The 13,762-nt window shown below is 32.7% G+C and overlaps 1 protein-coding gene across 1 annotated transcript; it reads right to left on the bottom strand.

Moving 5' to 3' along the window:
- Positions 1-825: 825 nt before the first annotated feature.
- Positions 826-9,600, bottom strand: LOC139481241 (fatty acid-binding protein, liver-like). Its single transcript, XM_071264418.1, has 4 exons — positions 9,429-9,600; positions 6,127-6,302; positions 4,156-4,269; positions 826-1,131 (listed from the first exon to the last, which is right to left on the bottom strand). The coding sequence occupies exons 1-4, from the start codon at positions 9,502-9,504 to the stop codon at positions 1,081-1,083; spliced, it is 417 nt and encodes a 138-aa protein (XP_071120519.1). The 5' UTR covers positions 9,505-9,600; the 3' UTR covers positions 826-1,080.
- Positions 9,601-13,762: the final 4,162 nt, after the last annotated feature.

Below are 13,762 nucleotides of genomic sequence, written 5' to 3'. Positions count from 1 at the left end.
TTTGTCTATACTCGTAAGTTGCGTTTCTTAAATCATTTGCTTGTCGAAAAGTCAAAAATCAATCTGCCATGAATAGTTTTTTCTTGTTCAATTGATAATTTTCCATTTCCTGACATGGTTATTTTCTGTCTCGACGTCTACTGCATACTGTGGATTCATTATTATTCGTTGGATTCCAATTTTTGTGGGTTTCGTTGGTACAGGTGAACCACGAATTCAAATGTTCAACGAATAACATATTTTCAATAGACCCTTCAACATGTATACAGAGATTTGCAAAACCACGAAATCAGATGTCCACGAATATACAAATTTTCAGCAATCCACGAAAATTGATACCAACGAAAATAAATGAATCCACAGTAGTTCATTATATAAACCGTCTGAGTGTTGAATAGACATCGTGATCGTTACGTTTTTTAAACCTTTTTAAATTCAAGTACTTTCAAAATAGATTAAACTAAAACTCAAATATGCACTGTTAAAAATAAGGCAGACAAATTAAATGTAATGCATATTAACAATGGAAGAATGTATTTGTCATGGGTGTTATTGTATGAACAGTGCATTTGTTTAAGCAAAAAACAAGCAAAAGTAATTAGGATTTCAGGTTTTCGAAAGAAAAGATGTTATAATTGTTTATAGTAATAAATTTAAATGTGATTATTTTAACGCTGTTAAAAACCCATTGACGAGAGGTCAATGAATGAAGGCACAACTACCTATTATTAAAGTTATCTTTCAAAGTTTGGAGTGGAATAATCTTGAGCAAAACATTTCCATTACGTTGTTATAATTGTGTGTGAATACAGCATAAGACATTACAATACGGTGATAGTCGTCCATTTTTTTTTATTCTATTTAAATCTGATGTTGACAACGTGTATTATTTTTTCAAAATCAACGAGGCAAACAAGAACATATTGGTTTCATCTAGTATAGGAATTTCAGCGGCGTTAAACATTGGTTTGTCGTTTATTTCTTCATCCGTGTAAGAAACTATTATACATAAAAAGTGAATAAAGCGAAAAGCATGTTTTCTAAATCTTTGGCACTACTTTTTTTATTGCAGATTACCAGTTACTGTTTCTCAAGTTCATATGTCATAGTCACTCCACCACATGTTGTTGACTAAAATAAATGAAGATAATTCATAAACATGATAAAATGGCATAGGCATTAAGGGAAAAAAGTCATAAATTGGCATTGGGATCCTGCTAACATGTTTAACCCCGCCACATTATTTATGTATGTGCCTGTCAAGTCAGGAGCCTGTAATTCAGTGGTTGTCGTTTGTTTATGTGTTACAAATTTGTTTTTCGTTAATTTTTGTTATATAAATAAGGCCGTTAGTTTTCTAGTTTGAATTGATTTACATTGTCATATCGAGGCCTTTTATAGCTGACTATGCGGTATGGGCTCTGATCATTCTTACAGGCTGTACGGTGACCTATAGTTGTTAATGTCTGTGTCATGTTGGTCACTTGTGGACAGTTGTCTCATTGACAATCATACCACATCTTCTTTTTTATATAAGAATTCAGTGAAAAACACTCATTAAGGTAACAAAATACAAAGATTTTTTTACTTCCAATATCAAAACTTCAAAATGCTGTTACTTTCTCAAGACTTCATATAAATTAATAATAGAGGCATGTATAGATAGGTAAAGGATTTACCTTTTAAATGAATGCAATATTTTTGTTATGCAAGGAATCATTATGTAATCAATTATTATGCAATTAATGGCAAAATCTTGGTCAGTTCACTTGAATGTATTTAACTATATCATCTATAACTATACATGAAATTTTTACGAAATCTTAATCAACACAGCAGGAGCTACAAAAGGTTGTCTCAAATTATCGCAATGGTATTCCATTCTCTCATGTATTTGTAATTAGTGTATACATTTTTACCACATAAAAGTAGATAATGTTTGATAAGTTGTAAAATTTTATCTATACATTCTATCCGAAATCTGAGACACCCTTTTGTAAATAATGGCTCTAGGAATACGTAATATTATAATAAAATCATCCCTCTTGGAGTATCCATGAAGAAGCTAATTTCACTTGAAAGTGGAATTTTCTTGCAAATTTTTTTAGACACAGTCAACATTATAATTGAATACATAAGTGTTGTATAATACTAACATTGCATTAGTTTGAAGTAATCTGATAGCCATCTATAAATACCACTTTTATAAATATTCAAGCATTATAAAGAAAGTTACAGCATTTTAAAACTCGGGAATTGGAGGTATGAATTCTTTGTATTGTGCTTCCTTAAATGGCATAAGCATTAAGGACTAGAATAAATCGCACACTTGTATATTTCATAAAGTTCTTATTACAAAACAAACTGAGAAGCAAGGGTTTATTGAAAAGGTAAATACAAAACCGGCAATATTGCTTTTAAAAATGTGCATGGATTTTCTTTGGACATTGATTAAAATCGTGATTTTTTTGCATTGTTGTTCTAGCTGCTATATGATTTGTTTTCGTAAGAACGGTTAATTATCAATAAAAGGGCAGAGTGTGTGTTTATATAATATATATTGAACTTTGAGCTTGCAATATGTTGACTTCTATCTGCCGAGTGGGTTTTTTTCTGTTAGTTAGTGTTTTTGTGTTTTGGCTCGTTTGATTATATCCAGCATGTTCAAACAAACATGTGTTTTTTTCAGTCGCCTGTAATTGTCAAAATTGTCGTTTGATCGTAGTCTATCATATTTGTTTTTCGTTTTGTACATAATTCAGGCCCTTGGTTTTCTAATTTGAAGTGATTTAAAAAAAAAAAAGATATGTTGGTCATTTTATAGATTACGATGCGATATGGGTTTTGCCGTTTGATGAAGTCGAACGATGACCTTTGTGGCGCATTTATGTCATTTGGTTTTTGTTGGATAGTTTTCTCGTTTGGCAATCACACATCTTCTTATTCCTTTATCTTTCATCATCATTCAAGAGGACAATAATTTGTTCATATCAATGTATGTTTTATGTCGAAAGGCAATTATAAAATGTTTGAAATTCTTAAGTTTGGAGTATAAATGAAATCTAGGATTATAGAATACAAACAGCAAAACAAATCACGAATGAATATATAGGTATATATATATATATCATGTACTGTAGTACGCCGCTATATTAAAACTGACGAGGAAAGGTAACACACGGCTACCTATAACTTTATTTTTGTGAAGCCTAGGTGGTCGTGTGGTCTAGCGGAACGGCTACAGTGCAGGCGATTTGGTGTCACGATATCTCAGTAGCATGGGTTCCAATCCCGGCGAGGGAAGAACAAAAAATTTGCGATAGCAAATTTACAAATCTAACATTGTTGGGTTGATGTTTAGACGGGTTGTATATATATATATAATTGAGAATGGAAATGGGGAATGTGCCAAAGAGACAACAAACCGACCATAGAAAAAAACAACAGCAGAAGGTCACCAACAGGTCTTCAATGTAGCGAGAAATTCCCGCATCCGGAGGCGTCCTTCAACTGGCCCCTAAACAAATATATATATAAAATGACTGTTATCCGAAATATCTAACATATTGTTCGTTTTATTGTGTTTTTTTGGTGATGTTGTACCCTTTTAGACTTGTTATATTACAACTCGTCTAAACATCAACCCAACAATGTTAGATCCCTAAATTTGCTTTCGCAAAGTTTTTTGTTCTTCCCTCGCCGAGATTCGAACCCATGCTACTGAGATATCGTGACACCAAATCGCCTGTTCTGTAGCCGTCCCGTTAGACCACACGACCACCTGGGCTTCACAATAATAAAGCTTTCGGTGGCCGTGTGTTACCTTTCCTCGTCAGTTTTAATCTAGCGTCGTACTACAATACATGATATATAAGGCATGGAGATGTTATTGTTACAGATCAATTATCTATAGTTAAGGGTCCTACAAATTAATGCAAGATACAGTCACAGAAAATAATTATATTTATAAGTACGTCTGAGTCAGTGACAACTCTACAACAGATTTATCCATCGGATCACCAGCAATGATGGTGATACATGGCTGTGTACATTATGTATATACAACTCGTCTAAACATCAACCCAACAATGTTATATGTAGCTATGCAGTTCGATTTTGTTCTTTCAGATACGTGTTAATAAAAAAAACACTTACAGCAATCATTTTATTTCCTTCAACTCGTTTTGTGGTGATTGTTTCTTTATATCCCATTATTTCATGACTAGTTTTGTCAGTCCATATGCCATCCTCACTTAGAGTTGCTGTAGCCTGCAAAATGGATGTGTTTAGAAATTGCATAGGTTTAAAATAAATTTAGATATAGTTAACCAAAACCAAAATACCATTATTGTTATATACATAAGCACATGTACAGTTTTACAAACCGTCAATACCTTGTCTTGACATTGCTTGAGATCAAGTTTTCGCTGACTGTTATTGACGTCTTAACACTTCCTGTATTTTCATTGTACGATGAATGTTTTAATTGTACGATGAATGTGTACTGATATTTAAGTCTCCGAAACATGATAGTTTTTTTCTAGTTAATATTGGTTTGAATAAGCTGTCAGTAACTGCAAGTACTCTCAGATCTGTACTAAATGTACTTTTGTTACGGGGATGTATAAAACCCCTGCCACGTCTGCAAGGTCTATGTTTTTGTTATATGTTTTTCTGTTAATTGTCGATCTGATTAGTTATGCCCTTTTCAACTGTTTTTTTTTAGTATGTGCTTATGTTGTACTGCTAAATAAAGGCAGCAGTAGTATACCGCTGTTCGAAATTCATAAATCAATTGAGAAAAAAACAAATCCGAGTTACAAACTAAAACTTAGGGAACACATCAAATATAAGAGGAGAACTACGACACAACAGAGACTCACCAGAAACACAACATTAAAATGGAACACACAAAGAAACGAACTATAATATTACAATGACCATTTTCCTGACTTGGTACAGGACATTTTGATAATAAAAACAATGGTGGGTTGAACATGGTTTTGTGGCATGCCAAACCTCCCGCTTGTATGGCAATGTTAAATATAACATTAAAATGACATCATTACATGATAGAGCTATAATTCAAATAAATGGGAGAACATATAGGACAGGGAAACACACGAATAATAGCTAACAAAAGGTGCCAGGTTTAACATTTAGTACGCCAGACGCGCGTTTCTAAAATGCATGTACCAATTTAGGAATATGACAGTTCTTGTCCATTCGTTTTTTCTGTGTTTTGTTATTTGTTTTTGCCATGTGATTATGGACTTTCCGAATTTATTTTCCTCTAAGTTCAGTATTTTTGTGATTTTATTTTTTTCGTCCACACAACACTAACCAGTGACGTTCTGAAAAAAAAGTTCGAAAGCCATAAATAAAAAATACAAACCTATAACCCAGCCAAATTCGTTAGGGGTATTGGCGTCAGACAACTAGTTTAACCCCTCCACTGTATGTGTTTGGTCCAATTTCAGTGGTTGTCGTCAGTTGCTTTATGTATAAGGTTTGGTTTACGTTCATTATTTTGTTCATAAATCAGGCCTTTATTTGATTTAAATTGGTCAGCACAGGGTTTTTTGTAGCTGACTTTGCTGTATGGGGTGTTGTCATTTTTGAAGGATGTACCGTGACCTACAGTTGTTAAATTCTGTGTCAGTTGGTTTCTACTAAAGATTTATTGCATTGTCAATACTGCTATACATCTTTTTATTTTATCCAACACAAACATCAATTAATATTATTACGATAAGCTAAGCAGTATGAGGTATTTGCTTTCTCTCTCACCCTCCGACCGACAGACCGACGGATCGACTCGTTATAAACCTTCCTCGATATTAAATATGTTCAGTTTTGGATGTTTTTAACTGTATTTCAAGTCATGACAAATGCACTAAAAAGTTGACTGTGACAATGAAAGTAATTAACAACCAAGTGCGGTACATAAGAGAGGCGTTTCTGTTTGTCTAAATAGTGGCACTCGAATCAAAACAAACCGAAGGCCAAATAAGTAAAAGAGCATTAGAAAACTCATATTCCAGAACGACGTGACGACTTTGACAAAGTCCAACTACATGTATGCATGGAGTAAAAAAATGGATACAGCAACTTTGGCATATTTACCTTTACACCTTTGCCTTCAAGATCTTTTGTTACTAATTCTTGTCCCAATATAAATGTGAAAGACTGTGGAGGTCCTAGACCAGTGTCATATGTGATTAACCATTTGTCTCCATCCTGTTTCATGTCCATAACTGTTACTACGTCTCTGTACTTGTCAATAAGATCTTTTGGAATACCTTTAGAAAACAAAATGCCCGCATCGTGATCAATTTTCTTTACCGAAATGAATACCTTGAAATATCAATCAATCGCATTGTATTATCTAGTATGCGAAAATGTCAAAGAAAGGGCATGTTTTGTGATCAAAAGCTTTACTATAATGTTGTCGGATAAAATCTTACTCAAGATAAAGTATTTCAACATCATTTTTTTTTAGATTTAGAGATACGGTTCCTTAATTGAATGCATGAACATACATATATATATAACGTTTGCGATAGTCAACATAACAAATGACAACCCATTTTTTCTGAAAACATAACAATTTTTTTTTAGAACAAAAATGAAATAAATCGTTAATTTCTGCTATATATAAATAGTATAACATATAATGATGATAACAATATATCCTTCAAATTGTATTGGAAATAGGATATATTTGCACCCGTATTTGTTTAAATGGTTTACCACTGCTATGAGAATTTGGAGCTTCCCTTACCATATGCTTCCACTGCTTGGGGAATTAGGACTTTAATTGGGAAACAACATTGACAAACAGTTACATTTGTTTTAAAAATTTGTAAGGGTTCTACGGAGCCAAGTGTCTCTCCTACTCTTGCTGTAAGTCACAGGCTCAACAAAAACGGGATAACACTATTAAAACATTTCCTCTAGATTATTTCTTTTGATTGCAAAAAACTTCTGTCCAAGTTTGAAAAAAATTAAGGATGATTTATGAATCAAATAGATATTTTAAAACTGCATATTATAGGTAATGATCATAAACAAGCGTCTGTGCAAATTTGATAAAAAAAAATCAAGGATAGTTTAAGAAAGTTATTAAAATTTGAAAAAAAAACTTTAACCACAGAGTGAATTTAATGTTTAGAGAACAATAAGTCCATTTTTAAAGAGTAAAATACGGATAAACAGGATTTCTTTTACAAAATGTACTACTGAATACTAACTTATGACCATAAATAAGCTTCTGTTTAATATTGGGGGAAATCCATGATAATTTAAGAAGGTTATTAAAATTTCAAAAACTTTTACCACAGAGTGAATATTTGTGGACACCAACGCCGCCGCCGACGACGACGGAATGTAGGATCGCTTTGCCTCGCTTTTGCGACAAAATTTGCAGGTTCGACACAAATTATTAACTATTTTATAAAGGATACTTTGACTATTTTAATAACTTTTATTATCTGTTGTAGTGGAGATATTGTTCATGCCATATCTAGGTACAGGTAATATCCGCTACTTTTATCTAAGGGTACAAGGTATTATAGTATATGCGATATAATGCTTGTTTTCTTTCGTCGATAAGATCCTAATACATTTTGTCCTATATTTTAGTACATCCATGCTTATTTACTCGTTGATATTGAAATTGTTAGCTAGTTACATGCCGCTTATGGATAAAATAAGATATGGGTTTACGTCATGAGACGGCAACCCAATCACATAGAAAACTGAGGACAGCTGTAGCATATATACAAATTTAATAATACTTTTAGATATTTGGAAGATATTTTGGCTCTCAATAATGACGACTTCAGTATGTATATTAATGAAATTTATCCTGTTGAACTTACTTTAAATAAAGCTAATACTAACAATGACCACTGCCCTTTTCTCGATCTTGATATCTATATCACTAATGGAAAGCTGAATACTAAAATTTATGATAAAAGGGATGATTTTTCATTTCCTATCGTTAATTATCCGTTTTTAGATGGTGACGTTCCCTTGTCACCATCTTACGGTGTTTATATATCTCAACTTGTACGATTCGCTCGTGTATGTAACAATGTTTTAGATTTTAACGAGAGAAATTTATGTATTACTGAAAAATTATTACACCAGGGTTTTCGATATCACAAACTAGTCAAAACATTTACTAAATTTTATCATCGCTATAAAGACATCATTCGTAAATATAGCTCAACATGCAGACTTCTAATACGTTCAGGTATTTCACATCCAATTTTTTATGGTAATATTCTTTATAAAGCACAAAGGTGTCAGTATTCACCTCAGAAACTTACAAAACCTTTGAATAGACTTATTAAGAAGGGATACAATTACGATACTGTTGTCAAGTCATTAAATATTGCATATTTTGGCGTTAATATTGAGTCACTGATAAGGTCTTTGCATCGGAACTAAACACATTATTTTTAAAAACAGTTGTTGGCATGACACGGGTTATGTTCTTCTCATATATGTTATGATGGTATGATACTAAACCCCTAACGGGAAGGATTGTGCCTGATGTTCATATGATGAAATCATAATCTTTCAATCAGTTTAATTGAAGTCTGGAGCTGGCATGTCAGTTAACTGCTAGTAGTCTGTTGTTATTTATGTATTATTGTCATTTTGTTTATTTTCTTTGGTTACATCTTCTGACATCAGACTCGGATTTCTCTTGAACTGAATTTTAATGTGCGTATTGTTATGCGTTTACTTTACTACATTGGTTAGAGGTATAGGGGGAGGGTTAAGATCTCACAAACATGTTTAACCTCGCCGCATTTTTGCGCCTGTCCCAAGTCAGGAGCCTCTGGCCTTTGTTAGTCTTGTATTATTTTAATTTTAGTTTCTTGTGTACAATTTGGAAATTAGTATGGCGTTCATTATCACTGGACTAGTATATATTTGTTTAGGGGCCAGCTGAAGGACGCCTCCGGGTGCGGGAATTTCTCGCTACATTGATGACCTGTTGGTGACCCTCTGCTGTTGTTTTTTATTTGGTCGGGTTGTTGTCTCTTTGACACATTCCCCATTTCCATTCTCAATTTTACTCAAAAATGCTTTCGTCTTGGTGCATGACCATCAATGATTAACTAAACTAACATAGTTGTTTGTCTTCAGAGGAAAAGGATGCCAAAGGCAAATTCAAACTCATAAGTTGAAAATAAACTGACACAGCTATGGCTTAAAAAAATACCTAAGAGACAAACAATAATACACAGACAACATCATTGAAAACCAAAGTCTGAGCAACACGAACATCATCAAAAAGTGGCGTGATAGCAGGTGCTTCGGAAGGATAAGCAGATTTTTAACAGTCGACGTTTGTTAAATAGCAGCCTATTCATTAAAACATAAAGTTATCATGCAAAACATAGAATTACCTGAACTTGAACAGTATTCCTCGTAGTTTTTTCTTGTTGAATTGATAGTTTTCCATTTCCCAACAAACTGTGCCATGGTTATTTTTTGGGTCAACGTCTACTGCTTAGTTCATTAAATAAACCGTCTGATAGTTCAACACATATCTTGATCGTTACGTTTTATTTCTAACCTTTAATAGTTCAGGGCCTATCAAAATCAATAATACTAAGTCTAAATTATTGAATCCCATGTTTGCACATGCAAAATAATCTTATTGTGTGTATATATAAAATATCAACGGTGACATGGAAAGATATCCCCAACAAGCTCATTTATATTGACTAAATGTGAATCACTTTCAAAATGTTATATACAAACAATAAACCACGATGAGCTAAAAATTCAACATAGAACTTTCGTCAAGTTAAATACACACGATCTTTATCACAGGCCGTAGTAATGTGATAAAAGATATAGATATATAACATAGGATAGCCTTAAAAGCCAGTTTAGGCTTTTAGTAAATTTGGTCGCATGTTGAAAGATATATTGTGAACACGAAAACTAATTTTGCACACGGTGCTATCTCTTGATTATGAATAAACCTCGGTCAAAGTTTGAAAATTTTAGAGATTTGAACTGGTAAATCAAGTTTTAAATTTCAAAACACAAAATGTCTCTAATTTTTACGGCATATAATAAATCAAATAAGTCAATTTAGACACAGAAAAATATGAAAATAAAACTATTTTCAAATTTTGCTATTCCTACAGTCATTTGATCACCAAGAATATTTTGTCCAAGTTTGACAAAAAAAATATTACGAAGGTTTTGAAAAAGCTATCGAAAACAAAACGATCAGGAAATTGCCAATGAATCATGAATTAGCTTCTGTCCACGTAATTTTCATTAGATCATACCGTACACTCCTCGGACATCTCGATCTGAAATCCACGGATGGGTCTGAATACCGAGCAGCAATTACTAATCAAAGAGCAGAATGCTCTGAGGGATACGATTGCCATAGTTTTCATTGACACATGTATAGCAGTTCTGTCAACTTTTCATTAAGCAAATGTATGAGATTTGGCCAAAATTGAAAAGATCAAAGAGGAAAAAAAATAGATCAAAGGATACTGCCGCAAAAAAGCATGAACATGCATGAGTCTCAAGCATTTTTGGCAGCCCTGGTACAGCTGGATAGTATTATTTTCAAAACTAGTTCAACTGCACATGCAAAATGTAATAATCTGAATAGTTATTCAACTTTAAAAGTAGCCAATCCCGGATACACCTGTATGAGAAATGTACTTATTGTGTTTTATTTTTGTACTATCACATACATGTGATGGACTGTGAAACTCAGATCAGGAGATTGGGAAATTTTGATCAGGAGATTGGGACTCAGATCAGGAGGTTTTTTATCGACATTAATTTTGTCGTTAATGTAACCGTACAATGTAGCAATTGTCTTTTAAAGTGTTCTTTCATTTACATCATAATGTAATGTATTTATACACCCTAGTATCCTTGTTGCCTTTCTATTGAATCTATCTGAATGATTATCAAATAAAAATATTGAGAAGAATCTGTTTCTTATTTGGTGTTGTGTTTGAAAATTGATTGTTCACTGCTTGCAAATAAATGATTATATACAAATAAGAAGGAAATATGCTATATATGTATATTTTAAACATCATATTAAATTAATTAAAAAATAACTAACAATAACAATAGTAAATTGTATGTTTTTTTAGCATTATAAAAGTAATTTTTCTAGAAACTTGAGACTCTGTGTTAAAGATTTTGCTTTATTTAGTTGAATGACTGATAATCTATTTTACTGACCAAAATTATTGAGACATTTCTACACCTTTTGTTTAAGGGATACAGAGTTTTATTCAGTCTATTTTTTTTTATCTTTATTCTCAGTCTATAATTATGTACAATTCTGCATATTAACAGAATATTTTAAGGTCAGAATTCTTATATAAATTTCAATTTAATCTTTGAAAAGAAGTCTAGATTCCCACAATATTTTGTAAATTTATATTATTTTGTTTGTCCAAAACATTTGAGTTCATTTAATTACCATCCTTTTATGGTTATTTGATTAAAATATAATTCATTTATTTTACAATTTACATTTTTGAACGATAAATAACTTATAATAGGATAAATCAAAGGGAAGTATTTGAGTAACCAAAATTTATTTCAAAAATTTAATACACAAAGTTTTTATCACACAACGGCAATTAGCGATCATTAGCCAGACGTAAGCATCGTTGATTACCAGTATGTTTGACACCCAAGCTGTCAAGAGAAGCCATATAATTACACATCTTCTTTGATTTACAGGTAAAATTTGACACAGGTGTAAATTTCCCCTGTACCGTAGTAAGAAATTATCAAAAATGGAAGCTGAAAATTTTCTTTCATGAAATATTTCATACACGGGATTTTTTTCTCCTAAACGGGAGGACGGGAGGAGACCCCTGAAAACGGGAGTCGCGAGGTTCACATGTATGCTATCAATTCCAAGTTTACTTTCCACAGCAGTCAGTGAGAGTGAGAGAAGGTATTTCACTTCGTTAATTCTAGGAGGAACCCAATTTCTAACGTTTAAAAATTATTTTTTTGGGGTCAGTGGGCATGAATCCTTTCCGTACACACTCCTCTGTTTAAATTAAGATCATTCTTTATATGATACGACGTTTATCGACATCTAACAAGTTAATTTTTCTTAACGAGTCGTAGTGTATTTCGTTGACGGAAAATACTTCCGGAAGGCCAGAAGGGAGACAACTCGAAACGATAATATGGAAGATTCCATTTCGGCTGAAGGGGTGCTATAGGTAAAAATATAATTTAAATGTTAATATTTTAATTTAAATGATGCATATAATTTAAAATTATGCAACAACAATGACCCTCAATAGCAGACAGACATAAAAAGAATCCAATGAGTTTCAAATTAATCAATGAAGTGGGGAATCCAGAGCAACCACTCAATCTCATACCCCTTGAAATCAAGAAAACTATACGCATGCGCATTAATACATAAACAAACCCCCGACTTGCGATTTGGATCAAGAACGTTTATTAAATGATATGATGAATGATTCTCCATTTCTTTATGAGAGTACAGTATCAAATATCAGCTTTATTACGGTTAAATATAGAAAAACTCCACTTCAGTTCTTATATGACAGAAATAGAATTATCGGAATTCAGAGAACTCTCGCATTTATCTAAACTGGGGAATTCCCTCTAACGTGAAATATAAATACTGCTCAATTCTGATTTTCCGTGTTGTTAAAAACACGCATATAAGTCAAGGGAAATATCAAACATGAAGATTATGAGAAGAACATTACAGGAAAGTTGTTTACGTTAATTTTTTTGCTTCTTTTTATCATTTAAAGCAAGACAATCATAAGAATCTAAGATGTTGCTGAATGTTTAGAATAAAACGGTTGACGTGAGGGAATGAGTCCTGAGTCAACGGTAAAAGACTACAGATTGCTTGAAAGCAATCGTATCCAAAAAATGTTTTTAAAATAGATAGGTAAAGTCTAGATCGGATTCCGAAGGAGCATAATTCAACACAGACACACCGTATCAGCCCTCAGCCAATACAATCCCTCGAGCAGAGCTCTTGGGATTATATTGGTGTCTCGGGTTGATACGGATGTGATATGAAAAAAGTCATATTATATTCTATATATACGTACATACGACCTATACGAAACCACGCATCACTCACACACCATTTATTTTAATTCGTGTCATTAATTTCAAGTTGTAATACTAGTCACAATCTTAACCAATAACTTGCACCTGAAACGAAATGAACAAACTGATTGTTTGACTAACTGACATACAGACCTATAAATATAGTGGCACAGCACAATAAAGTTTTGTAGTAGTGTTTCTAAAAGGGGAATAGATGAGGTTAGAGGGATAGGCATAGATGTGTGGGATGCACTAATCCATTTACTTAACCCATTTCCCTCTCTTTTTACAAGATCATAATGGCATTGAGTTTTATATTGAATATGATGTGCTTCATTCACTTTGTGAATAAACCCATGCTCTAAATCTAATAAAATTAGTTTGCACATGCGTAAATTGACTACTGCAGAATAATGAATTTTATCAAATTAGCATGCATTTAATATATATGGTTAACTTAAAACACTTCCATCCCTTAAATGATGACCATGGTGTTACTACATGTAATTCATTTATTAAGACTGTAACGTGTTGCAATTCGAAATAGACATATTTGACCTAGATACGACAACCGTTCCTGCTGGCTGTTCAAAACTATTCCCTCTGAAAAATCACATTG

Source organism: Mytilus edulis, chromosome 7 (assembly GCF_963676685.1).
Source record: "Mytilus edulis chromosome 7, xbMytEdul2.2, whole genome shotgun sequence".
NCBI classification, from domain to species: domain Eukaryota; kingdom Metazoa; phylum Mollusca; class Bivalvia; order Mytilida; family Mytilidae; genus Mytilus; species Mytilus edulis.
Note: the sequence above shows the minus strand (reverse complement) of the source record. Positions and strands in the feature narration are given on the sequence as shown.

Bases quoted from the DNA above. Each gene is read 5' to 3' on its own strand.
- LOC139481241 (XM_071264418.1), bottom strand. From the start codon at position 9,504: ATGGCACAGTTTGTTGGGAAATGGAAAACTATCAATTCAACAAGAAAA. The intron at 4,270-6,126 runs GTAAATATGCCA...TCCATTTTGCAG, and splicing joins TTGAAGGCAAAGGTGTAAAG to GCTACAGCAACTCTAAGTGA. The intron at 1,132-4,155 runs GTAAGTGTTTTT...CATTTATTTTAG, and splicing joins AAGGAAATAAAATGATTGCT to TCAACAACATGTGGTGGAGT.